The sequence below is a fragment of the Pan paniscus genome, chromosome 4 (assembly GCF_029289425.2).
Source record: "Pan paniscus chromosome 4, NHGRI_mPanPan1-v2.0_pri, whole genome shotgun sequence".
In the NCBI taxonomy this organism is placed as follows: Eukaryota; Metazoa; Chordata; class Mammalia; order Primates; family Hominidae; genus Pan; species Pan paniscus.
In genome coordinates this window covers 104,188,192-104,215,564 of record NC_073253.2, presented here as the reverse complement: position 1 = coordinate 104,215,564, position 27,373 = coordinate 104,188,192, and the positions used below count along the sequence as shown (strand labels likewise).

Genomic DNA, 27,373 nt, shown 5'->3' with positions numbered 1-27,373 from the left:
CATCTGATCATTTATCTTCTATCTGCTGATACAGTATTAGTTTGCTTTCTGTAGTGGAGTATTCATTTACTATTAATTACCAAAAACACTCATTCACACATCTTGGATAAAGAAATAAAATGCAACAGTGACAAAACTGTAGATATCAACACGCTTAAATCTTAGCATTTTTTAATTGCATATCACCAGGTAAGGTGCAATTTTCCTCAAACTCCTCCAAGACCGCTTTTCTCTTGTTTTCATATTTCAAATTGGCCTATGAGTAGGATGGATAAATTGATAGCAATAAACCTGGCAAATCAAAAATACCCTATTGGCCATATTTTTCAAAGCAAGAAGCATTGCAATGCAATGTAACAAAAGCTTCCAACTGATAGTTCTCACACCCAGGAGATATATACAAATACAGATATGGGAGTACCCCCATTTTAAGAAAATGCTGTGAAGAAATAAGAACTTTCAAAACTGACTAAATTCTGACATTACTTGCATTACTGGAAGATTACTTTCCCAGCTGAAAGTTTAAAAACTCAAAGCTCTTTTTCCATACTATAAAATAAAAAAGATTGAATGTATCAAAATTTAATTTATATAAAACTTTTTAAACGAATATTTCTGTTTCATTGAGTAATGAACAAACACGCATTAGTTTACTTTAACACTTAACTATGGAGAATAAATCAACTCAAGGGCAGTTAGTGTTTGAATCAGTTCAAAGCAGTTGTTAATTCACTGCCTAAAGAACTTTTGTACATAGTAGGCAGACCTCCTATGATATATTAGCACTGATCCTTAAGAATATTTCACACTGAAGGTACTAATCTATTTCTAATAATATATGTTTCTAGGTGTGCAAAACACTGAGAAAGATCTCTCAGTGTCTCAGCTTATTCCTTAGTGAAACAGAGATAATATTTGTACCTCCTCACAGAGTAAAAGAGTTGAATAACTATTAACATGCAAACCACTTTACCCAGTATATGGTACATGTACTGGCACACATTCAATTGTCAAATCACCAGACAAATAATAAATGTTAATGGACACAGATTGATTCCTTATCTTTGCTACTGTGAACAGTACTGCAGTAAGCATGGGAGTACAGGTATCCCTTTGGTATACTGATTTATTTTCCTTTGGATAAATACCCAGTAGTGGGATTGCTGGATCATATGGCAGTTCTATTATAGCTTTTTGAGAAATCTCCATACTGATTTCCATAATGAATTTACTAATTTACATTCCCATCAACAGTGTATAAGAGTTCCCTTTTCTCCACAACCTTGCCTGCATTTATTATTTTTTGTGTGTTTTTAATAATAGCCATTCTACTGGGATAAAATGATGTTTTATTGTGGTTTTGATTTGCATTTCTCTGATGATCATTTTTTCTCTGATGATCTGAGCATTTTTTCATAATACCTACTAGCCATTTGTACAACTTTTTGGAGAAATGTCTATTTATACTTTGTATTAAATGTTGTATTCAATGTCTTGAATGCATGAATGCATGAGTACATGAGCTTTCCAGTATTCATTTCTATGCTGCCTTATTGGTTTATTTAATTTCACATCCTGCAAAGTATGTATTCACTGATTTGATTCTCGCAAAAACTCTTTAACATATTAACCCCCTTTATTTCCTAAACCACAGAACAAGTAAAGACAGAGCTAGGACTGAAAGCCAAGTGTTCTAACTCCAAATTCAGTGCTCTTTTTATTGATCTACTATTTAATATTTTTAACTCCTCTAAAATCTTGTATTACTTTATAACCTCTTCTCTTGGAACACTTGTTGACTCATTTACTTACAGCTCGTATAATATAAACTCCTTCATTAGAATACAGTAGGCACTCATTAAATATCTGTTAATGAATTTCCCCATTTATTGACCCCTTCTAGTCAACAGGTATATGAGGAAATAAATAGGATAATTTTAGCTCATGGAAGATTCACCTGCACAAAATGAAAAAGAATTAAAACTGTCTATATCATCTTAAACTGTTTACAACTGCTTCAGGAGCTCAACACTATACAGCAAAAACTCACTAGAATAAAATTAGGCAGCAGAAAACCTGAGGCATTTAGTGAAAAATAAATGTTCTCATCTTTAACAGAGATATTTGAAAAATTTCAGTGACAGAAGGAAACCAGATAAAACTATCAAATGTGAACTCGTAACCTCTTATTTTTAGCATATACTATATTGTTCATTTTAGCCACTTAAAATGGCAATATTAAAAACAAGCAATAATTTGCACACTGACCCTTTCCTTTTTGTTTCTAAGAATGCTAATTTAAATACTTATAGTTACAATTTAAACTAGAAGTGATAATAAGACAAATATTTCAGTTTTACATAATACATATTTCAAAAATAGTTACTTTTAGAGCTTAGAAAATAAAATGAAACATTCATATAAGTTGTGGTTAACGAGTTTATACTTTACCTACAATCTTTCCTTCTACAATTCTCATACCATGTAATAAATATTGGCAATATGGTCGCAAATTGTAATAGGGTAGGTTATCTAAATTCACAACTTAAAGGCATATACAAATTACAAAAGAGTTTGCCAAGGAAATAAAAAATGACACATTATTAGAAACAACATAGTTTCCAAAACAGTAGGTTAGATGTATGAATGTGGGCAAATATGATTATCAAGTTGAGGTCTGAATACTACGAAAAATTAACGAATAGTGTGAACATTATGATAGCGGAAATACTTTAATGGATATATTCCTTTTAACCTATTTGAATGGTATCTACTTTCACTTAGCTATAACTACGAGATGTAAATGTACTAAATGCCACTGAATCCTACATTTTAAAATGATTAATTGTATGGTATGTGAATGTCAGCTCAAAAAGATACGTTTTATATATATATAAACTTATTAAGAGATGTATGTGCACATGTGCATGTGTGTGTACATACACCTGTTACTAAGTTATCTAAGCCCTCAGGTTCATCTAATGATCATGGTTCAATTTTTGTAAGGCAATTAGTATCACCCTAGTTTCTCAACATAAAATGAAATCCTGTGGATAGCAATCTTGAAAATGTAGGCCATTTGAAATGATGGGAATGGAAAACAAACAGAGGCATCAATTCTTTCATATGCCAAAAACATTAAAATTCCTTAGTGGGTAAAGTTAAATTTTGAAATTACTCTTCATCTGTTTAAGGCTCAATAAAGAAATGTAACAAACATAGAAAGTAGTTTAGCAATACTTAAATAAATTTCAAAAAATAAATTAGCATTAGAATAATCAATGTAAATAGATTTTTAATTCTTCATTAATTTCTATTCATTATTAATGCCAATAAACAAGAGCTTATCTATAAAAACCAATTCAACCATCATCCCATTCATTAAGAAATTTTATTATTACTATTCAATAAAATATTTCTTAAAAATCTTTCATGGCACCATTCAGAAAACAATTCCAAGCTCCAATTTCAAAAGTATAAGTTTCATAAACTTAAGTTTCTCTAGAAAAAAATTTATAATAATCACATTGTTTTTAGTTTTAATTCAAAATATCTTTAATGTTCAAATTTAACAACATATTTTAAATAGCTATATACTTTGATTTTATAAACATTATTTTTAATTTAAAATATTACTAAATACATGTTTCCTTAAACATATTCAAATGTTAGTACATTTTGAAGCACTGTATTTAAGAAATTCAGAAAAAAATTAAGTGCTAAATTTCAAGTGTTGCAGGCATTTATCACAAACCATTCGTTATTTTAATATAATTGTACCGCAATGAACTACATCAAAATATACATATGAACTAAACTGGAAACGTACATCAACATATTGTATGATAAAATGTCTCCTCTGTCCATCAGAATATACAGAAAGGACATATTCACCAGGTTTCCCATGACTCTCTCGCACCAAAAAGTCTCCTTGTTTTTTTAACAGTTCTTGAGCTTCTATTCTGGGAATTGCACCATGGTACCAGTCCTGTTCTGCCAAAGGCTTCTCACTGATGGAGATCATATCAGAAAGCTTAAACAAATATTAAAAAAAAAAAACTAAATTAGAGAAAATACTGATTATTTGCTAATAAAATTCATAGCAACTATAAAGCCTTCTTACAAATGTTCCTCCCTTTAATTGACCAATTAAAAGTTATACAATAAACCTAAAATATCTTTTGAAGTACTGGTGCTGAAGTTTACCACAAATACATACGCTTCAACACTTCGTTTTATCTATCATACAAAGGTAGACACAATATTAGCATTTAGAGTTAGCATTGATAATCTTATTCACCATGTCCTAAAATAAATCTATATACTAAAATTATCAACCAGAGAAATTATGAAGAAAAGGAGGGAATTAACAGAAATGTATCACAAAACAACTTAATTTTTATGTAAATGAAAAGTTGAGTTATTTCTTTTTTATGTAATTAACTCTTGATCACAGAGGTTCTGAGCAGTGTCATACATTCCAGGAGTATTACCTCAGGTTTTATTTGATGCTACCTTGCTGCTGTGCCTTTCTGTCCTTATCTTCACTCACCTGACTTCCTTAACCATTACCTCCGCCACATGGCTGGCCCTGCTTCTACAAAGCAATGGTAGATAAAGCCCTAGGAGAAATAGCATCACTGAAAACCACCAACATGCAATTACAAACACATGGCAAAGATAAGGAGTGGTTATAAACCATGAGCATGGTAGAGAAAGAAAATTCTCTGTCATTTTAAGAGGCCAAATGCTAACACCAAGTCAGAGATAATTTAAGAGATGACTGTATTTCCTTGAAATGTGCTGATAGTAGATTAAATCACACATTTTCTGATTACAAGTAAAAATCTTGTTGATGTTGTTGTTGTTGTTTTTATGGCACACAGGAACTAAACTGCTCCAGATAGAGAGAGTACTTTGTGGTTAAGGTATAGTAATCTGAACTAACTTTTAAGGTTCTCAAAATACAATATGCACAATGCCTCATGAGAAAGTAATTTATAAATTGGAAAAATCAGAATTAATAATAAACGAAAGGCAAATATTCATATATGAAGTTTTATAGGCTGATATAAATTCTAGGTAGGGCCAAAGTATGGTAATTTTGTAGTAAGTAAAAACTGTTTTTTAACATAGCCTTTATTGTTTCGTACCACTGAGGAGACCCAAAACTTACTGCTCAAAGTTCTATTTCATGTTATCCAAACTCATTCTGTTGGTTAAAAGAACAAAACAAAACAACAATAAAAAACTTGAAAACTCCCAAATAGACCTCAAGGAAAGTCTACATTCTGATTCTTACTTCTTCCACTTGTATTAAATAACATTTTAAACTTTTAAAATATATTCCGGTTGTGACTATATATGGAAGTTTTGGTAAACTAAGTCTTTTAATTTTCATGCAAACTATGACAAATAATATTGTATCATATTTAACATATATGATAAATATTTTATTTCAAAAAATGTTTTAATGTATTCCCAAAAATTGTTTTAAAGAGCAATTTTATCTAAAGACCCACCCACGACTATGAGGTAAAAGAATATTGCTTTTAAAAACAAACGCATAATCTACACAAAATTAACTTTTTGTATATACTGATACTAATAATTTACAATTATTAAAGAAGTAAAAATAATCAAATGTTTTCTATTTTTATAATCAAAAATTTTATTTTAAAATTTTATCATAGTGCATCTAATTAGAGTAAATTCTAAAATTTTTACTATAATAGAAATATTTCTGTCTCACCAATAGCAAAACTGCTTATTTATTCAACAGTTATTACTGAATACAAGAAATTCAATGTAACATCTTTACAAAGGACTTATTTTTATCATTGTCTCTCTAAAAGGTCAACATAACAGGAAAGCATCCCAAACAAGGATGCTACCTGTTGATTTCTCGTCCTAGCCAATCCATCCTTCCAAATTTGCATTTATTTCCAACTGAGAGAATGATGAACAGAGTTCGATGAACTAATTAAGGTGGAAAAAAGTACAAAAGCTCAGCCAGCATTCCAAGAAATTCATTTAAACATATGACGAAGAATACGTATGGGGGAAAAAGTCATCTGGGGAAAGTATCTGAGTTTTGTTTTTAAAAAACTAAATAGTAAGGAATTTATATTGCTATCTCATAAAGATCACACTTCAATTCTATAGGCTTCTTAGTTCCTTTGTGGGTAGGAAGGGAAGCTCAAAGATCTGTTATTCCCCATCCCCTATACAACACTGTTATGAAATATAAGCTGAACTTACTGTGAGTGTATGTGTGTATATACACATGTATATACACACATACACAGGGAAAAGTCACACAAATCCCCTGCCTGGGTATATCAGGTCTTTCAAAGACTTCTCTGGAAGCACTGGAAGGAATACTTTTATCAATATGATTTCAATGAAATCCCAATACAATTTTACAAACTTGACAGTAATATATGTAGGATGCATCAGCAAAAAAAATGTAACATCCCAAGAGCCCATCATAATGACATCACAAATGAAAGGAAGCTTTCTACCTCAAATATCCCATCTTTCTCAGCCTCAATAGACAGGGTTTTTCTTTGTTGGTAAATTATCTGAGATTTTTGCCAAAGATATGGGGGTAGGAGCAAAGCCTCCTTTTTAAAAGTTTCAGTTAATACAGTACAGTTAATAAGTTATATTTAATAAGTTTTCCTGATTGACTGGGTTAGCTGTCTTATTAGTTATTTTCCCTAGATCTTGTTCCTAAAGAATAGTCCAGCAAAAATATGCTGCAATTAGTGAAATTAAAGAGATTATTTTATATGAAAAGGCAATAAGGAGGGAGCACTTGAAAATATTTTTTTCTTGGGGAAAGAAAAAGAGATTATTTTTTTCTCCTTACCCTGGTCCAGGCTAATTCTCAAGTATGTAATGAAGATTTGTATACCTTTACTCAAGCATTTGAGTAGCAAGATGAGCTTCTTTTTGGGAGGCAAAAACAAAAATGTTTTTAAAAAATATCTGGTCTAGATTCTATTAAAATTAATTACCCAATAAACCATTTTGAAAAAAGCAAAACAAGAATAAAACAGCATCAAAAATATACAAGTAAAACCCTTACTGAGCTTGAACAACCTAAATAAAACTTCAACACAAACTTTTTTAAATTCTGAATTTTTAACATAAAAATGCCATTTAATTATCTTTTCTATTCTCATGTAAATTTAGTTATTAACATTAATTTAATAGTCTAATTAATAAGTTATTCCAAATCTAGTTTAGTAATACACTAGGGTGACAAAGAGTAATTCACAAGATTTTAAACATTTCTCAAAAATTCCGTAAGACTCAACTGGTAGCATGGCCAAGTGGTCTAAGGCACTAGATTAAGATTTGGCCGGGCACAGTGGCTCTATCCTGTAACAGCACTTTGGGAGGCCAAGGTGGGAGGACTGCTTAAGTCAGGAGTTCAAGACCAGCCTGGACAACATAGTGAGGCCCTATCTCTATAAATTTGTTTTTATTTTTATTTTTTTGAGATGGAGTCTTGCTCTGTCACCCAGGCTGGAATCCAATGGCGTCATCTCCGCTCACTGCAACCTCTGCCTCCTGGGTCCAAGTGATTCTCCTGCCTCAGCCTCCCAAGTAGCTGGGATTGCGCACCACCCCGCCTGGTTAATTTTTTGTACTTTTAGTGGAGACGGGGTTTCACCATGTTGGCCAGTGTGGTCTCAAAGTCCTGACCTCATGATCCGCCTGCCTGAGCCTCCCAAAGTGCTGAGATTACAGGTGTGAGCCACCATGCCTGGCCCTATAAATTTATTATTTTTTAATTCCATAGGACCCCTTTTATTTTAAAGCTATGTATTACTTAGGAATTTTGGGAGGGGATGAGAAATCAACTGTTTACAAAAGATGGGAAACACTAGTCTACCGAATGTGCCTGGTGGTAGTAAAAATTATTTGCAGTGAAAGGGAAACGTAATCATAGGTAGGAAAGTGTATTTTATGCCATTTCTAGTTTGATAGTTGAACATAATTTTTTTATTTGTACAGATATACTAAATGTTTAATATAAAATGAAAACAAAAAATAATGTTCTCCCTTCCAGTTTTTAAAAAATTTCTAAATAGTTACCGTTTGAATCTATTGAATTAATCTTAAAATAATGAAAAATAAGATATTCCAAATATTTGTACCTCAGGATCATTTCTGTTCAGGCTAGACAAACAGGATGTAAATTAGTTAAAATAGTGGTTCTGTCTTTGGCACTAAATGACTATCTTTAATTCTACAAATTCTAATTTTTTAGCAGTAAAGCTGAATTGGCAGTTTTTTCATGCACTGGTATCATTAACCAAAAAAAAGATACTTCACCTAATATTTACATTCTATAATGAAACTAGCTGTAAAATTTTTATTCATAAATTTCTTAACAATTTTTTGTACTACAATATTTGAGAATTTGAATTTGTTTGGTTTTTAGCTAATAATAAAACTGTTCTCTAGGATAGTAACTATAAAGAATTACATGTTAATCAGAGATAAGCATTAGTACACAATTCTTTCTAAAACTTGTATTAAACAAAAACAGACAACTGAGCCAAACTCAAGTATCAGGTTACCTCCACAGCTTCCCATTTCCTGGCCTTTTTGTACCCCTTCTTGGGTCTCTGATAAGGGACACTATCTTTAGCAAAATATATATTTTATTTTACCTTTCTTTCTTTCTAACAGTTCTGCTTCCTTCAGTAACTTTGGGGTTTCCTCCGACTTCTTTTTGCCAGCTTCTTTTGTTCCCTTACTCATCATTTATTGGTAATAACATGCTTTTCTCTCTTTATTATTTTTACCCAGTTACTTTTACTATTGTGCCTGTGACTCTCACTCATCCTCTCTCATCATTTTAACACATTTTTGCTATAGTTTCATTTATTCAGTATCAAATATTCTTTCCTTAAACCCATATATTTTACATATAAAATGTGCCACAATATCAGTAAGAACACATTTTCATCAATTAACTATACTCAATGCTAAAATCTTATCACACATTGCAACTAAAACTACTACCAGATCATTGCAATATGTCAATACGCAACCATATTTCAGTAAATGTAAACATTTATCATCAAGTTGGGATTGCCTGTGTAAACTTAGTATCAGTCTGACATGATCTCTGTCATCTGTTTTAAGCATTTCAGCAAACATATAAACAATAGATTTGTTCCATTACAGTACAAATTATAGAATATCAATCTCAATAAGTCCTTTTAGAAAAATTACATGTAATACTGCAAGTGATTCAAAACTTAATTTTCCTAAACATGACAGAATTTAGTGTATGAGAGTGATATAATGCAAAAAATCTTTATTTTCCCTTGTTTATCACTCTTTTACATATTAATAAATGGGGGGAAAGAGCAACTTAAGACCTTAAGAATAACAGAAGACAACTGATATATTTAAAATGTATACTATTTAACCTGAACTTGACAACGTGCCTTGATTAAAGAAAGTACAAGGCCGCTTTTCTAGACTCAAAGGAGAACACTAAAAAATACAAGCAGTTCACATCATGCATGAAAATAGCTACATTCCCCTATGCCACTGGTGGAAGCCAAGCATTATAACACTATATTACAACTGATGTACAACTTAACATAACTGAATGATGTTTCTAAAAAGCAAGCAAGCAAGCAAATCTTACTTACAATATTATTCTATATAAAGGAAGCAATTTTTATTTTCTAATATTTTGATTTTCTAAATTCTAGTACAAAGTAATTCTAAAATTGAAATAGCACCCATGTCAACAGAGTGTAGAAAATATGAATTTTAAGGAGACTGCTGTTGAATAATTTAATAATTCTTCTGATATCTATATAAAGAACAAACCATTTGGACCAAAATGTGCTTTATTTTTGTTTTAAAGAATATTTTTCAAAGACTGCTACTATCAGACGGGCATTATTCACTCCATATATCAGTGATACAACTAGTATTCATGAGTGGCTGTAAGATGGAACAAGCGATTTGCTCAGCCACTCATTATAGAAATTCTGCAGTAGATAGATGGCCCTAGAAAAAGGGCAATATTCTTGATATGACTGGAACAGATCTCATTAAATATAATATGGTTTGAAAGACTTTCAATTGGAATGGACCCTCATGATTGCCAGTAGGCTTTTAAAATATGTAATTAATACTGTCTAACATCTCTAGGCCTTGGCTTCAGAAGCAGTCTCTGAAAAATAGTTCTCAATGCAAAATTATAACCTCCTTAAGATGGGAAGATGCTAGATGTGACTGTAGCCTCAGTAATCTGAGATACTAATAATAGGGATTTTAACCCCTTTGGTACACTGGAAAGGAAAGCACATGCTTGTAGCTGATATAACATATTAAAATATTATTCTGATCATAACAATAAATATTAAACATCTGATGACATCAAATACAATATTCAGATGAAAACAAATTCTGCTATCAGCCAAAGTCTTAAGTTCTTTCTTCTATCAAGACTGTTGATCTAAGCGTTCCATTAGACTGTCTTTAAAGGGAGCTCTACATTTTAAAGATACTGTTAAAAACAGAGGTAAATCGTTATGTCACGTCCAGTAAAAATACCATTGCGATTAATTCTAATTTCATTTTCCTATATATAATGCATTTGCTTTACTTTATCTAAAATTATGCTTTAACATTCTAATTTTTGTATGTTTATTTGCATAAACAGTGATTCATAGTTGTTGCATTTTAAAGATTTTAAGTTAAATATGCTTCCATATGCAAAAGAATGAATTTGAACTCTTAGGGGGGCCAAGGAGGGAGGATCACTTGAGCTCAGGAACCCAACACCAGCCTGGGTAATAGACTGAAACCTCATCTCAAAAATAAATAAATTAAATAAATAAATAAATAAAAATTTGAACCTGTACCTCACTCCATATACAAAAATTAACCAATAATAAACAAAGATATAAGTGGAAGAATAAAACTCTAAGAAGAAAACAAACAAAGATGAATTATCAGCATAACCTTGGATTAGACGATTTTTTTTGACAACCAAAAGCACACACAGTCAAGGAAAAAATAAATTGCTCTTCATCAAAATAAAAAACTTAGGTGTGTTAAAGGACATTAACAAGAAAGTGAAAAAAAATCCAAAGGGTGAGAAAAAACATTTGTAGATTATATGTATAAGGGGTTTATTTTCAGAATATATACTCTTACAACTCAACAATAAATAAGCAATTTTAAAATGTGCAAAGAATATTAATAAACACATCTCCAAAGAACACATATAAGCTGCCAATAAGAACATGAAAAAATGCTCAACATCATTAGTCATTAGGAAAATGGAAATTAAAACTACAGTAAGATACTACTTCACGCCCACTAGAATGCCTGTAACATGAAAACATTTAAAATAACAATTGTTGGCAAGAATGTGGAGAAATCAAAATATTCATATATTGCTAATGGGAATGTAAAATGGTACAATTACCATGAAAAACAGTTTGGCAGTTCCTCAAAAGCTTAAATAGAGAATTATTACCATATAACCCGGAAATTCTACTCCTGGGTACACACCCAAGAGAACTGAAAACATACACAGAAAAACACTTGAAAACGAACGTTCATAGCAGCATTATTTATAATAGCCAACAAGCTGAAACAACCAAATGTCCATCAGCTGGTGAACAGATAGACAATATGTGGTAAATATATACAATGGAGTATTATTCAGTCACAAAAAGGAATGAAGTACTGTCACATTGTCATGGATGAACCTTGGAAGAATTATAAATGGAAGAAACTACATGCAAAATGTCACATATTGTATGATTTTATTTATGTGAAATATCCAGTGTAGGTAAATCCATCAGGACCAGAATTAGACTAGTACTTGTTAGGGGTGTATACACTGGAGTGCCTGTGTGTTTGAGGGGGAAAAAAAACTCCTTCTCCAAGTAAATAGAAGAACTAATGCTTTAGAGAAACACTTCTGTGTGTTTGTTCATGTGTATGAGATGGCCAAACTGCTGTTACTAAAGATAACTAATACTCTAGCACTACTGTGACATGCCAAACCCACATTTCAATGATTAATCTATCAAACAGACTTCAATTTTATAATCAAAATGTTCTTTAAAATATAAATATACACATAAACAAATACATTTTAAAAATATATATAGTAATCCCTACTGTAAAAAGGTTATGTTTCACTAGAAAAGAATTGTTTACACTATTATTCCAGTAAGACTCAAAGTACATAAAATGTTTCTCATAATTATTTGTATATTGTAAAGGAAGCCTATAATTCAAGTTTATTTCTGTCTTCCCTATGTCAACGTTACATGGGATTTTACTATACACATATATAGACAGATTCATATGCACACAAAAAGTTAAATTATGCACTTATCTTTCCATTTGTAAGTGCAAATTTATATATGTATATATATATATATACACACACACATATATGTATTCATTAGTGCATCAGAAAGAAGCTAGACAATGACCATTTTCAGTAGCACAGAGAGTTAATCCTACTTACTGCTGAAGAGCCCAGTGCAGATTTTGGAGACCTAATTATTCCAGCAATTGAATGACGAATAGATTCAAATTTGGATAGCCTCTCCTTTCTTTCCTGGAGGGATTAAGAAACAAGCCTTCAGCAACAGTAAACTATCCAATATGTATAGACATTTATGTATTTAGGTACTTATCCACAGCTTATCCATTATGTCTTCCAACTAAATGAAATATAAACTTCCTGACATTCAAGATAACAAATAACCAAATACACATAAACTCTCTAGCATTTTACTTTACTGACCCCTCAACAAATGTTTTGATTTGGGGGAAACAGAAAGAAATAGAAATTCATATAGCGATTCATATAGAATTCATACAGATGAAAACAAGAAATGCAAAGGAAATTCACAGAAAACCAAGTATTAACACATGCAAAAAAGAACACAAGCTATAAGGAACCTATTTAACATAGACTATTTTGGATAGGACTATAGTTGTGAGGGAATTCAAATAAGAAAAAATAATCACAAAAAAAAAAAACAGGAAAAAAAGTATATGGAACACATTTTTTAAAAGTGAATTTCACTTCAGTACCTAGGAAGTTTCCCAAAGATTCACATGATGATGATGACCATCATAATGATCCTGATGATAAGGAGGAGAAAGGCGGGCGGGAGGAGGATGAAGTAAAATAAGAAGGTAATGGCAGACCTACCTACCACCAATCCTACCAAATCCAGATTGCTATTTGCCACACAATGCGCATTTCTGAATATCATATACCATAATGAAGAAAACTTTTCCTAAAATTTCAAATCTTTAGATCCATTTTATAAACATAAGTGAATGGGGTAGGTAAGAGGGCAGAAAAAAAGAGGGAAAAAGGAAAAAAAACCAAAACTAGGACATAAGAAGGGCACCAAGAGCAAAGCATGTGTGGTTTTGTAATGGAAGTATTGGTCAATTTTCCAATGACGGCTACATTTCAACTGCTAATCAGCAGCAGACAAAAGAACAAGAGATCCTTTTGTCAAGCACACTAATTCCGTATGTCTTCCAGCATTAGTGATGCCAAATTTTACTTCTGGAAAACAAGTAAGTAGGTCACAAATAACATCTTTTGTTTCTTTTGTCTCCAATACCTAGGGTATATCTCTGTAACAGTAAATGTACATATTCTTGGCCACATGCTTTCTCCCAAAACCCTTTGGTAATATCAAAACAAAACATTTTCTAAGTGGGTAATACTAAAATTACCCAATGGATTAGAATTATCTAATGGGGAGGTCCAGTTAGGGGATAAAGAAAACTTTAAAAATTGCTCCCTTATATTAAGTTACAAAGCATAACATACTGTGTGTTAGACGGGATACAATTAGTGAAAACATCTTTTCATATGAAGGTTCTTTATAGATAGGTTGGCCTAAAAACATATTATCAAAAATAATAATAACGAGACCTTAAGTTTCATATAGCAGCAATCAAAATGCAAATAGGGTTAATAAAACATTCCAACCAGTGCCGGATCATTTGGTGCCCAGATTTCTACAAATAAAACATGAAACTCATTTGTCATGTAGTTCCTGTCTATGTAACATCTAGTATCAGCTTTAAATTACAGTCTACCTAATAACACATTAGACTGTGCTGAATTCATTGACAGGTTGATTTTTACATCAAACAATCAAATGGCTACTTTTAAAAATTAAAATTAAAAAACTTCCCTTCAATTGCCATGAATACAATGCCTAAGTTTGCTTTTAGGCCTGGCAGGGCTGGTGATGATACACTCATTTTACTCACCTCAAGTAATGGCAAGATACATTTTCCAGATAAAGGAGGTGTAGAAATTAGTTCTGGCAAAAGGATGGCCCCTCACAATGGAGGTAGTAGGGGACTAATGAAGGGGTGAAGGGAGAAGCAATGTTATTAAATAATACCTGAAATTGTAAAATAATATTCTGATGAGATGCCCAGAAAAAGTGCTGTAAGTACAGCTATTACCTTGGCTTGAAAGAAAAGTTCTAGGTACAGTATCAGTTTCACATCTCATTTAGGAATAGTTTTTCATTATTTTAAAATTAAATGAGACAGTGTGTGTGTTTGTGTGTGTGTGTGTGTGTGTGTGTGTATACACATACACATAAAACTAAGAGACTGGTTCATAATAATTACAAGTTTATCTATTATCAATTAAAAAGAACTCTATGCCAGGCTTGGTGGTTCATGCCTGTAATTCCAGCACTTTGGGTGACCAAGTGGGGAGTATTGCTTGAACCCAGGAGCTTGATACCAGCCTCGGCAACACAGTGAGACCCCATCTCTACAAAGTTTTTAAAAATTAGCCAGACATGGTAGCGTGTGCCTCTAGTCCCAGCTGCTCAGGAGGCTGAGGTGAGAGGATGGCTTGAGCCCAAGAGGTTAAGGTTGCAGTGAGGCCAGACTGTACCACTGTACTCCAGCCTGGGCAACAGAGCAAGACCCTGTCTCAAAACAAACAAAAAATAAAAACAAACAAACAGAAAAACTCTATTAAAAAATACCTAAATTACTTAAAGTAAAATCATACCTATCAAGTTTTGAAATTATCCTTCATTAGAAAATTGCAGTGAAAAAGGCTCTTTCACTGCAATATTCCATTTAGTGCCCCCATCCCCTGCGCACTAAAGCACAAAGATATAAAGGGCAAGAATTAAGGTTCTGCTGATTGCAGTGGCTCTGACAAAGATCAAAAGCTCTAACCAATGACTGCCTATCTGGCTGCTGTAGAAAGTGACAACCAAAAAGCATATAACAGTTCTCAAAGTGAGGTTCTGAAAGGAGGCACTAAGGCAAAGGAATAAGGTTCTTGAAGTCAGAAGGGATAAAGAGTATGAGTCTGAGCAAATTACTCAACTACCCTGGCTCTCAGTTTCCACATCAGAAAAAAGAAAGGCACTAGGCTAGATAAAATTTTCATCTCAAAAATTCTGTGACTTTTGTCCAACTCCCCATCATTTGCGTTACGCTGATCATTAATGAAAACCCCAGAGAAGAGTTTCATGGTACCAGGCTGGCAATCAGTACTTTCCTTGGAGCAGTTAGTCACAGTTTGCCTGAGGTACCCTTTGAATATGAACCAATGAGAAGGCTGAACTATCGTGAAAGGAAGACCTTTATTGTTGTTGTTAATAACGGGTCTTTCAAACAAAAACTGAATATTATTTCTCATAGACTTATGTAAATAAACCCAATCTAATAACATTCTTGGACAGAACAATGAAAGTGATTATTTGGCTCTGTAGGAACAGCCAGCTACTTATTAAAATCAGGAGGCAATAAGAATCAAGAAAAATATAATATTCATGCTCAAACTCCAGGCTGAGTGCCAAATATCTTAGGGGCTTCTTATGCAAAGCAGCCATAAAATTCAGAGGGATTTTGTGAGAAATAACTACAGGGAAATTATAACCCCAGAGAAGACTACCTTCTGAAAAAAATTCTACATTATAGCTCATAATGTAAATGAAATACTGTAAATATCAGTATGTCCTTCATTTTAAAAAAATGCATTTATAAGTAAGTAACCTAAGGTTTTGAAAATGCTGATTTGCTGGGCACAATGAAAGACAGATAGCTTCTATTCCCATCAGGATACAGAATTTCAGTATTAAAACAGTTTCTAAATGATTTGTTTTAGCAACAGGGTTTCTGACTGAAGGCAAATCATTTTACAAGTATTCACTCTCTAGTAACTCAGTTTGTCATGCTGTCTTTTCTCTTTGATGCTTGCATATTAAGAATATTTATTAAAAGAAAGAAAACCCCCTTGCTAAATCAAGCATATTCATTTTCTGAAATAATGAAATTAGAAACCAAATGCACAAAACAAACGATTATTAAGATCTTGTTTTAAAACAACAATGCTAAGGAAACCTAGAGTAAAACAGAATAGAGTTCGGTGAGATCCAGGTTGTAAAATGTCATAAATCATTCTTTTTGCTTTCTTTACTCTGTATCTCTTAAATAAGATGTCTCTAGGGAAATAAGACCCAAGAAGAAGGCTATAATTAGCTCCCGTCCTATTCAATAGCCAGTTCACGTTCCATGGTGCTTTTCCCAAATGTGTGACCAAAATGGCTAAACATATATTTTTTTAAAGACTACTTTTTAGAACAGTCTTAGGTTCATAGCATAAGCAGGAGGAAGGAATGGATTTTCTCATATGTCCTCTGCCCCCACACATGCACAGCCTCCACCATTATCAACATCTCCCTCCAGTGTGTTGCCTGTGTTACAGTTGAGAACCTTCATTGACAGATCATTATCACTCAAGAGTCCATAGTTTTCATTAGGGTTTGCTCTTATTGCTGTACATTCTATGGGTTTGGACAAATGTTTAACAACATGTAGCCAACACTGTCCTAAAGATCCTCTGTGCTCTGCCTATTCATCCATCCTTCACCAAAATACATTTTTTGTAAATTATCCAGTACTACAAGATGCACACCAACCAGCTTCCTGATGAGCATCTCACTGATACAACTTAAGAGCTGATTGACTTTGCTCAGTAAACAACTGTGTAATTTGCTTGTATGAAAAATCATAACTATTATAAATTAAATTATCAAGGTATCTTAACTAAGATTCTGCTTTTAATACAATTTAGGGACATAACGATACAACAGTAAATTTTTCTACTTGACTTAAACTAATAAATTGTGAGACAAGGAATACCTTATAATGAGAGTGAAAGTATTACATCCCTAAGCATTTTTGTAACGGCTATATTAACGAATATCTCATAATTCCAAGATCTGGGTCTACTTTTTTGCCTATGGGTCAAATTTCTCACTTTTTGGTGTGTCATATAATCTTTGATTGTAGGCCAGACAGTTTGTATAAAAGAACAGTAGAGTCTGAATTCAAGAATATTTTCCTCAAGAAATGGACATACCCACTCCTTTTTTTGACAGGCTGCTGGAGAGTTGGAGCTGTAGTTAATAAGTTGGTTCTAGCCTTTGCTACAGTTTTAGTTTAAATCAATTGCCACAGGCTTCAAATACTTTGAGAGAGATCAGTTTTCCTTCATCTAGAAATAAAGCTGAGCCATGATGAGATTCTAGCATCCTCCCTCAGCTTCAAAGCTGATCCACCAGCTTTAGGAAATACAGGAGATCTCTCCCAGCTTTACAGCCTCTTGGGTGGGAGAGAGAAGTCTCTTTGCTCTCACCCACTACTTTATGTACCTAAGAAGACAACTTTCAGCTCTAATACCCATTCCTCAGCCTAGTCTTTGAAGGGCCATTGCCCTAGACTGTGAAGACCCAGAATTCCCTACAGAGAATCAGTTTGGGAAGGGGCTCTTATATTCTTTTGTAAGTGAAAGCCTAGAGTACTCAGTTTTTCTGCCTGAACTCCTCCCCATCCCCACACCCCTCACCAGAAACACACCCCACATACCACCATTCTGATGTATTGAGGATTTCATTTGAAGTATCTCTCAAGTCTCCTTCTCTGATCTACTGCTTCACCCAGTGAAAACACTTGAGTAAGAGTAGGTGGGTAGATAGTGCTTCGCTCTGTGGGTTAGGCTCCTCTAGATTCTAATCTTTCACATCGGCCTACACCTGATGCTACAAATCTCTTAAAAACTTTTGAGGATTGATCTGCTCATACAGTTCCACCGAGGATGAAAGTAATCATGGGTGTATTTTTTCCTGTAAAAGGCCTGTCACTTTCTGGATGTAGGTTCATTTAGGTTTACTTCTGTCCTTAGCTGTCTGATGAGGTTTCTAAAAACTACTATTTTGTAGCTTATTTTGGTTGTTAGGAAGAAATGATGGTCTCTTGTGACTTTCCATATCCAACCTGGATATAAATTTCATATGCTTTTCATTAAGGCCAGTAATTTATTTAACACTAGTCATCATTTTACTTTCCTTTATTTATAAAGCAGGAAAACATAAAAACACCTTTTATGGTTATTCACTAAAAAGTCCATCAAAAAGACCACTAATTTGTCAAAAGCTACAGATTTGATTTTGACTACCATTTTCTATGACAGTCAATTACTACACAGTTAAAGGCTACATTCCTCAGAAAATAATTTAACAGGTTAAAGGCCAAATGTCTCAAAAGTTTGATGTGTTATTTTGTGGGGTTTTGTTTTGTTTTGTTTTGTTTTCCTTTATTGATGAGTTTCAGGGGATAGAGAGGATAAGTTTTACGGGTTTTGTATTTGTTGCAGAGGACCTCACAAGGACACAATAAAGACTACTAAGTACATATTTCATTTCTGAAAATGTTTTAAGTTTCCAACTTTATCTAAAAAGTTCCTGAATGGTTTTAATGTTTAGTATTCTTGTACTGCACATGCATCAATAATACTCTTATCAGAGCTCCTTTTGTTACTGCAACTAGTAACTGGGAACATTTGGAGTTTCAAGTCCTCAGTCAAGATTTTATTTATTAGAATGGAATCAGAAACTAAGAACCTAAACGAAAATCCTAAGATTTAATAAAAATATAGAAAAATTAAAATTTTTAAATAAAGAAATATGGTGGTTATAATATTGTACTTCTTTTATCAGCTAATAAAATCCAACCAGGAGATGCATTTTAGAAAGAAGTCAGTCAGATTCTAAGTGCTTGTCCCATCCTCAGCCTCTCTGAGAGAAACTGTCACACTGTAGGACATCAGTACATCCTGCCTGAGAATGAAGTCAATACAACAGAAGGTAGAGCTGCGAAATGAAAACAAATCCTTGACGACATGGTTTGAACTTCTGTGTATATCCAGCTACATGACTGGGTAAACTCTTTTTTGTTTTAACTAATCCAACTTGGGTAACTATTGTATAGAACTAATATAGTAGGCTTTCCTGGAATATGAATTACTAATTAAAGATTTTCAATAAGCAACTTCAAATGTCACAATGATCACTAACAAAACAATATATTAACTTACATTTTTAGGTTTTAGACACATTTAATTTTAATAGGAAAAGAAATCTTTTGATATTGATATATATTAATGTAGATTAAACATTCTTTATAAACTAAACACATATGTTGTGATAATTATTCTCACTTATTCCCATTAATTTAACAGTTTCAGCACATAACAAATAAAACAACTGCTCAAAAGTATGGAAAAACCCTAGTTTAAATGGCCATTAATAGATGTCATAGTACAAAAGCTTCTGTAGTCCCACAGATTTTAGAAATGCACAGTTAAACAAATTTAAACAGATTCATTAATGCAATATGTCTCAGAGTCTTAATAATGTATTACTACTTGCATCTTTTGGGAGAGAAAATATTCTGCAAAATACACCTCAGAAGGTGCTGTCACAAAGCTTTCAATCTGTAGGGGTGGAAGGGGAAACATTTTTGTCCACTCTACATCAGTCATGGCTTTGTCTTGGACACTATCATCACATGGAATAGCTCTAAATTCAAGCTCCCCTCTTTCTGGCCACAGTCTCCTATCCCATCAGTTTGCTTTCAACCAGTTCTGCTGTAACCATTTTTCAATCTCACTGGAACTCTTAAGTCTTGTAGTCTCCCACTTTCTCCCAATCAATCATCTTCTCTTCTCTTCTCTCTTTATCTAACTTAGATGCCATGCTACATCATTTTCAATGATACTCTTGCAAATATTCTAAATTCCCTTGCTACCCTGTCTCTTAGGTGCTCCTTTGTGGCAAAATTCAACCCTGGATGGATCCAACTATCTGCTCTGAGTTCACACCCAAGCAACTAAACACTGTTACTGAGTATCACATGATTACTAACTTCAAATGGGCCCTAAATATCTGGCCAACTCATTTCTTATTTTCCACTGTCACTGTCAACCATTTCAAACTTTTCTTACTTTTCTATGTCTAAAACAACCTTTTTCCATACCTTCTAGCTTCTTTAGAATTAACAAAGGTAGGAACCTCTTCATTTTGTTTTTTCAAAGCTATAAACTTCTCTACCTATTATAATCTCCTTCCTTTTTTTGAAACATGAGGCAGATAACTCCCATTTTAGGATTACCACTCTACTTAACTTTGGATCTCATTGCTTCCTGACCTCCTAAGAACCTTACAAGAACCTAATGGATCTCTGAGGTACTGTCAACCATCCCTTCTCAAATGGTTCTTTCCCATCAGCCCTTCAGTTTTTACGTGTGTGTGTGTGTGTGTGTGTGTGTGTGTGTGTGTGTGTGTGTGAGAAAGGGGAAAAAAAGGAGGGAAGAGAGTAGGAAATAAAGGAAGGAAAGAGCAGAAGAAAGAGAAGGATGAACCTCTCCCTTCACCACATATTCTGTTCCAGCTACTGCTTGCCCTTTATAAAAAAAAAATTCCTAAAAGAGTTATATATGCTCACTGTCTCCATTTTCTCTACTCCCACTCATTCCTCAATCTGCTCTTATTTGGCTGTCACCCCATAACTACACCAAAGCAGATGGTCTTAGGAAACCAACAGACTCCATTTCACCAATCTAACAGACACATTTTCCACTTCTCTTACTTGACGTCTCAACACAATTCCACTCTTTTGACCATGTATGCCTACATGAAACATTTATTCCCCTACCACACTATCCTCCAACCTCTCAGACTACACATTCTCAGTTTCTTCAGCAGGCTCACCCTCCTCTACCAGGTCATTAAATGGTAATGTGATTCTAGGCTCTCCTGATTCCAGGTTTCTTCTTTTCTCACTCTGTACTTTCTCCCTAGGTAATCTCTTTTATGTCTCAACTTCAATTACCACCTGAACCAAGTCTACTCACAAATTTAAATCTGCAACTTAAACTTTTTTCATTGAGCTCCAAACTTGAATGTTGAAACATCCGTGTGACTTCTATTTAGATGTCACAAAAGGTAGATAAAAGTCAACATATTACTGAACTCATAATTCCCAAAGCTGGCCTTTTATCAGTTTCCCATTTCAATGAATGGTACTACTACCTCTGTTATACAAGCCAGATATCTAGAGGCCCAAGCACACACTCACAATATAATCTAAGCTACAAGAAGGCAGGGGATTTATTGGTTTCTTAACTCAAATTATTAAAATATTAAAATAAATGCTACATATTAATGATGAAGTTAAGCAAGACAGGAGCTATTAGACTTCATTTAAATAGTAAATAAAAGGGAATATATTTACTTAAACTATTGTTTTGTGCTAAGAAACCTCAAATGACACATAAGAAAAAAAATGAAATTAAAGTACTCAAATTTAACCCAAGTCATTTCAATTATAGGTAATCTTTTTAACTCAGACTGATTTTAAGAATCTGTAGTTATCCCTATTTAAATAGTAGGAAATTCTCAAAAACAACAGAGGAATACTATCTTGGGAGTTAAAAGATATTTTCCTCTGCATTTTTCAAAAAGATTTATTTTTCTGATCATTTTAATTTGAAAACTAGTTTGCTGTACTTATAAATAGCTAAAAGTGTTAATACAGAGAATATTTAACTTCTTAATAAAACAAGTTCAAGAAAGGCCTAGTACATACCTAGAAATAAAAATGTATTATTTAATCCCGACATTACCAATTACCAAATCTTATAAATAACACCTCTAGGGCTTAATTTTTATCAATATGAATGTAAGTTAGAAATCTTAGGACCAGGTCTCTATTTCTATGTAATAGGCTCTAGTCTGCTTGAATTAATAAAGTACCCATGAGAATTGTTGTACACTGGGTATTTTCAGAAGTTCATTAACTATTACGTCAACAGGCAATAAGCATAGGAGAATCAATATGAAATAAACAACATAATAAACCACTGGCCTAAAGCAGCCATTGTGTAACTCCAAACATCAGACTTATAACCATGAAGATATCTGATTAAGAGTCATCATCCAAACTACAATTATTCATCTAAAAATTAAGAATGCGTAATCACCAAATTCCAAATAGTGTGAGCCAGGACTGTGAGCCCTAGAAATACTAAGTGATTTGCTGAACATCATGTGGTCAAGCAGCCGAAATTTAAATTCAGCTTTAATATAAACTTTTTGCTATTAATCATTATGCTATATTGACTGCCTTGAATAGTTCTTGCAAGACACAGACCTCATATTTCCCAAGGACTCTTTCCCAAACCACTCAAAAAGTAATGCTGTTTGAAGTCTGCTCAATAAATGTATATTTAATTGCTCCAATAATGTAATAAACAGAGGACTTTCTGGTCTCATAATACAGACGTAAACACTTGATTCAGAATCTATGCTCTAGGCCTGGCTTTGACTCTAACTCAGAGTTGGACCATAAACAAAGTATCTGTGCTTCTGGCAAAAGAAAAATATTTTATAGTATCTTCCAGTCCCGAAATATTATGACTCACAGAGAAGTACTCAAAAAATTACTTGAATAAAAGGGCAGAAAGAACCAACTTCTCTCAAGTTAAAGATTTCACCCACAACCAAAGTTTTAATTTTTGAGAACTTTCTTGATAATTAAACAGAATATAGACACAAACTGTCGGTGGGTTGGATGGTGACTACCACCTCCCCGCACCCCACTCAGAAGATATTTCCACTAAGAACCTATGAATGTAACCTTATTTGGAAAAGCAGGTTTTGCAGATTTAATTAAGTCAAGGGTCTCAACATGAGATCAAACAGGATTATCCAGGGACCCTAAATCCAATGACAAGTTTCCTCGTAAGAAGATTTAGAAGAGGAAGAAACACAGAAGGTGATGTGAAGAAGGAGACAGATTAGAGTGATGTGTTTATGAACCAAGGAATGATAGGATCTCCAGCAGCCACAAGAAGCTAGGATAGAGGCAGGGAACAATTCTCATTCAGAGACTCCTGAAGGAATCAACCCTGGCAAAACCTTGACTTTGGACTTCTGGCCTCCGGAACTGTGAAAGAAGAAATTTCTGTTGTTTTCAGCCACCAAATTTGTGGTAATTTTTTATGGAGGTCCTAGACAACTAATATATAGCTGAGAAAGAATCACTGCATATTTACCTTATAAGCAGCAGCTACCTTAAATGTCTAAGAAAAGAAAATTCACCCCTATATGTAATATATTAATCAGGAAAATGGGTTAAAAATTGCATGATTCGCATAGATTCTACTCAATAAAAATGTGCATATATGCTTTTTTCTTTTTTTCCAATCCTGTTCCTTCTGTAGATATATGCATTTGTTAATCTTTCATTTCCCATTCAGTTTTTAGAACATTATCTCTAACTAAAGCGACACCTTGCCCCAAAATCCACTGTCAGAAATATAGCTGTAGTCCCAAAGATATTTTTTCTCAGCAAGAGCCTAAAGCCCTGATAATTCCAGGAAACTGTACAGCAACACTTACAGCTCAGCAGTAGCAAGGTCACTGGATGATCTCCCTCTGGCTATTCACCCACCTACAGTGCAGTAGCTGGAAAACTAGTTAACTTTTTATTTGCTTCGCTAGCATCTCTTTTCACAGTAATTAGCACATGTGGTTTGAAGTTTCTTCTCATATTTTGGAGTCCAATATAGTTGTTGATTAGATATCAGCAAAGAAAGAATTTTAAAAAGCAACGAACTCCCAAGACAAAAATAAGTTGGTCAATATACGTTTATGTAAACAGGGCATTACTAAAAAGATTAACATTAAAAATAAGTGTGAAAATTACTGGGCCATATTTTTTATTCTATCACGTTTTTTACAACGCTGTCATATAATGAAATGGTCTTAATCAGTGGTAGAAGGAACCTTCTGTGTTAAAGATTTTCTATTTCAGCTTTTTCACTTCATAATACATGAGAAAATGAAGGTCAGAGGGGGTGAAATGACTTGCACTAAGGCACAGAAAAGATAACAAAGTAACTCTTTGCTTACTCTCTTTGTAGTAAGCCAGGTTGCCTAGATTACATACAGAAAGCCAAGCAAACGCTGGGCATCAGTCATTTATTCAAAACCAAGACAAGGATGCCCTGTCTCACCACTCCTATTCAACACAGTATTGAAAGTTCTCGCCAGGGCAATCAGGCAAGAGAAAGAAATAAAGGGTATTCAAACAGGAAGAGAGGAAGTCAAATTTTAGAAAATGCCATCGTCTCAGCCAAAATCTCCTTAAGCTGATAAAGAACTTCAGCAGTCTCAGGATACAAAATCAGTGTACAAAAATCACAAGCATTCCTATACACCAATAATAGACAAACAGCCAAATAATAAGTGAACTCCCATTCAAAACTGCTACAAAGAGAATAAAATACCTAGGAATACAACTTACAAGGGATGCAAAGGACCTCTTCAAGGAGAACTACAAACCACTGCTCAAGGAAATCAGAGAGGACACAAATGGAAAAAAATTCCATGCTCATGGATAGGAAGAATCAATATCGTAAAAATGTTCATACTGCCCAAAGTAATTTATAGATTCAGTGCTTCAATGCTATCCCCATCAAGTTACCATTGACTTTCTTCATAGAATTAGAAAAAAAACTACTTTAAATTTCATATGGAACCAAAAATGAGCCTATACAGCCAAGATAATCCTAAGCAAAAAGAATAAAGCTGGAAGCATCATGCTACCTGACTTCAACCTATACTACAAAGCTACAGTAACCAAAACAGCATGGTACTGGTACCAAAACACATATATAGACCAATGAAACAGAACAGAGGCCTCAGAAATAACTCCACACATCTACAACCATCTAATCTTTGACAAATCTGACAAAAACAAGCAATAGGGAAAGGATTCCCTATTTAATAAACAGTGTTGGGAAAACTGGCTAGCCATATGCAGAAAACTAAAACTGGACCCCTTCCTCACACCTTATAAAAAAATTAACTCAAGATAGATTAAAGACTTAAACATAAGACCTAAAATCATAAAAACTCTAGAAGAAAACCTAGGCAATACCATTCAGGACATAGGCATGGGCAAACACTTCATGACTAAGACACCAAAAGCAATGGCAACAAAAGCCAAAATTGACAAATGGGATCTAAATAAACTAAGCAGCTTTTGCACAGCAAAAGAAAGTATCATCAGAGTGAAGAGGCAACCTACAAAATGGGAGAAAATTTTTGCAATCTATCCATCTGACAAAGGGCTAATATCCAGAATCTACAAGGAACTTAAACAAATTTACAAGAAAAGAACAACCCCAGGGCTAATATCCAGAATCTACAAGGAACTTAAACAAATTTACAAGAAAAAAACAAACAACCCCATCAAAAAAAAAAAAGTGGGCAAAGGATATGAACAGGCACTTCTCAAAAGAAAACATTTATGTAGCCAACAAACATACAAAAAAAAGCTCATCATCACTGGTCATTACAGAAATGCAAATCAAAACCACAATGAGATACCATCTCATGTCAGCTAGAATGGTGATCATTAAAAAGTCAGGAAACAACAGATGCTGGAGAGGATGTAGAGAAACAGGAACACGTTTCTCCACTGTTGGTGGGAGTGTAAATTAGTTCACCTATTGTGGAAGACAATGTGGCAATTCCTCAAGGATCTAGAACTAGAAATACCATTTGACCCAGCCATCCCATTACTGGCTATATACCCAAAGGATTATAAATCATTCTACTATAAAGACACATGCAAATGTATGTTTACTGCAGCACTATTCACAATAGCAAAGACTTGGAACCAACCCAAATGTCCATCAGTGATAGGCTGGATAAAGAAAATGTGGCACATGCACACCATGGAATACTATGCTGCCATAAAAAAGATGAGTTCATGTCTTTTGCAGGAACATGGATGAAGCGGGAAACCATCATTCTCAGCAAACTAACACAGGAACAGAAAACCAAACACCACATGTTCTCACTCATAAGTGGGAGTTGAACAATGAGAACACATGGACACAGGGAGAGGAATATCACACACCAGGGCCTGTCAGGGGGTAGGGGGCTAGGGGAGGGATAGCATTAGGAGAAATATCTAATGTAGATGATGGGTTGATGGGTGCAGCAAACCACCATGGCATGTGTATACCTATGTACAAACCTGCACATTCTGCACATGTATCCCAGAACTTTAATAAAAAAAAATGTAACCAAGTGATATAACCAAGTATAATTTTAAAAAATGAAACACACACACACAAAATTTAAGATATTGGAAGGATGGAGGGTCTCTACCTCCTATATTTGAACAATTACCACATTCAAATTGACAATATTATATATAAAACTTGGTTAATTTATACCTAAGAATTATGCACTATTTTTTTTCCCCGAGATGGAGTTTCATTCTTGTCACCTAGGGTGAAGTGCAATGGTGCATTCTTGGCTCACTGCAACCTCTGCCTCCCAGGTTCAAGCGTTTCTCCTGCTTCAGCCTCCCAAGTAGCTGGGATTACAGGTCCCCGCCACCATGCCTAGCTATATTTCTATTTTTAGTAGAGAGGGGGTTTCACCATGTTGGCCAGGCTGGTCTCGAACTCCTGACTTCAGGCATGCACTATTTTTAATACCACATCTCAAGAAAAGAGCCATTTTTGGCCTGGAATGATAAGAGAATTTAGACATGAATGAAAACTATGCAATATTAATGACATAAAATGATCACAACCTTTTTTCATTAAAGATAAAACACTAAGAGGAGAGGCCCTTGAATATAAACACAGGAAAGTTTGGATCTACATTTCAGAAATGCTTCGTTCAGTGACATAAATTTATTAAATCTCAGTGTAGCTCAGTGAGACACCAGATTTTTTTTTTATTGTAAAATACACGGAAAAAAAATACATGGAAAAAACAGAGTAACAATCACTATTGCTGAAGTTTTAAGGGCTACATAAAAGATAATAGTCACAATATACCATTTGAAGTCTCTGTTGAAAAGAGAATACTAACCTGCTTAGAAAAGGTCTCAAACACTGACAGTAGCA

At 33.7% G+C, this 27,373-nt stretch overlaps 1 protein-coding gene across 10 annotated transcripts in view; it reads right to left on the bottom strand.

Annotated features, from left to right (window-relative positions):
- The window catches only part of FER (FER tyrosine kinase), a 451,402-nt gene that overhangs the window by 236,335 nt on the left and 187,694 nt on the right, over positions 1 to 27,373 (bottom strand). For 7 of the 10 annotated variants that reach the window (XM_063604585.1, XM_055112518.2, XM_034960319.3 and 4 more), the window contains 2 exons: positions 12,542 to 12,634; positions 3,830 to 4,033 (listed from right to left, as the gene is read on the bottom strand). In XM_063604585.1, coding sequence (XP_063460655.1) covers positions 3,830 to 4,033; positions 12,542 to 12,634 — 297 coding nt within the window. The remainder of the gene's footprint in view (positions 1 to 3,829; positions 4,034 to 12,541; positions 12,635 to 27,373) is intronic. The other 3 variants (XR_010112214.1, XR_008625417.2, XM_063604586.1) reach the window with 1 other exon arrangement.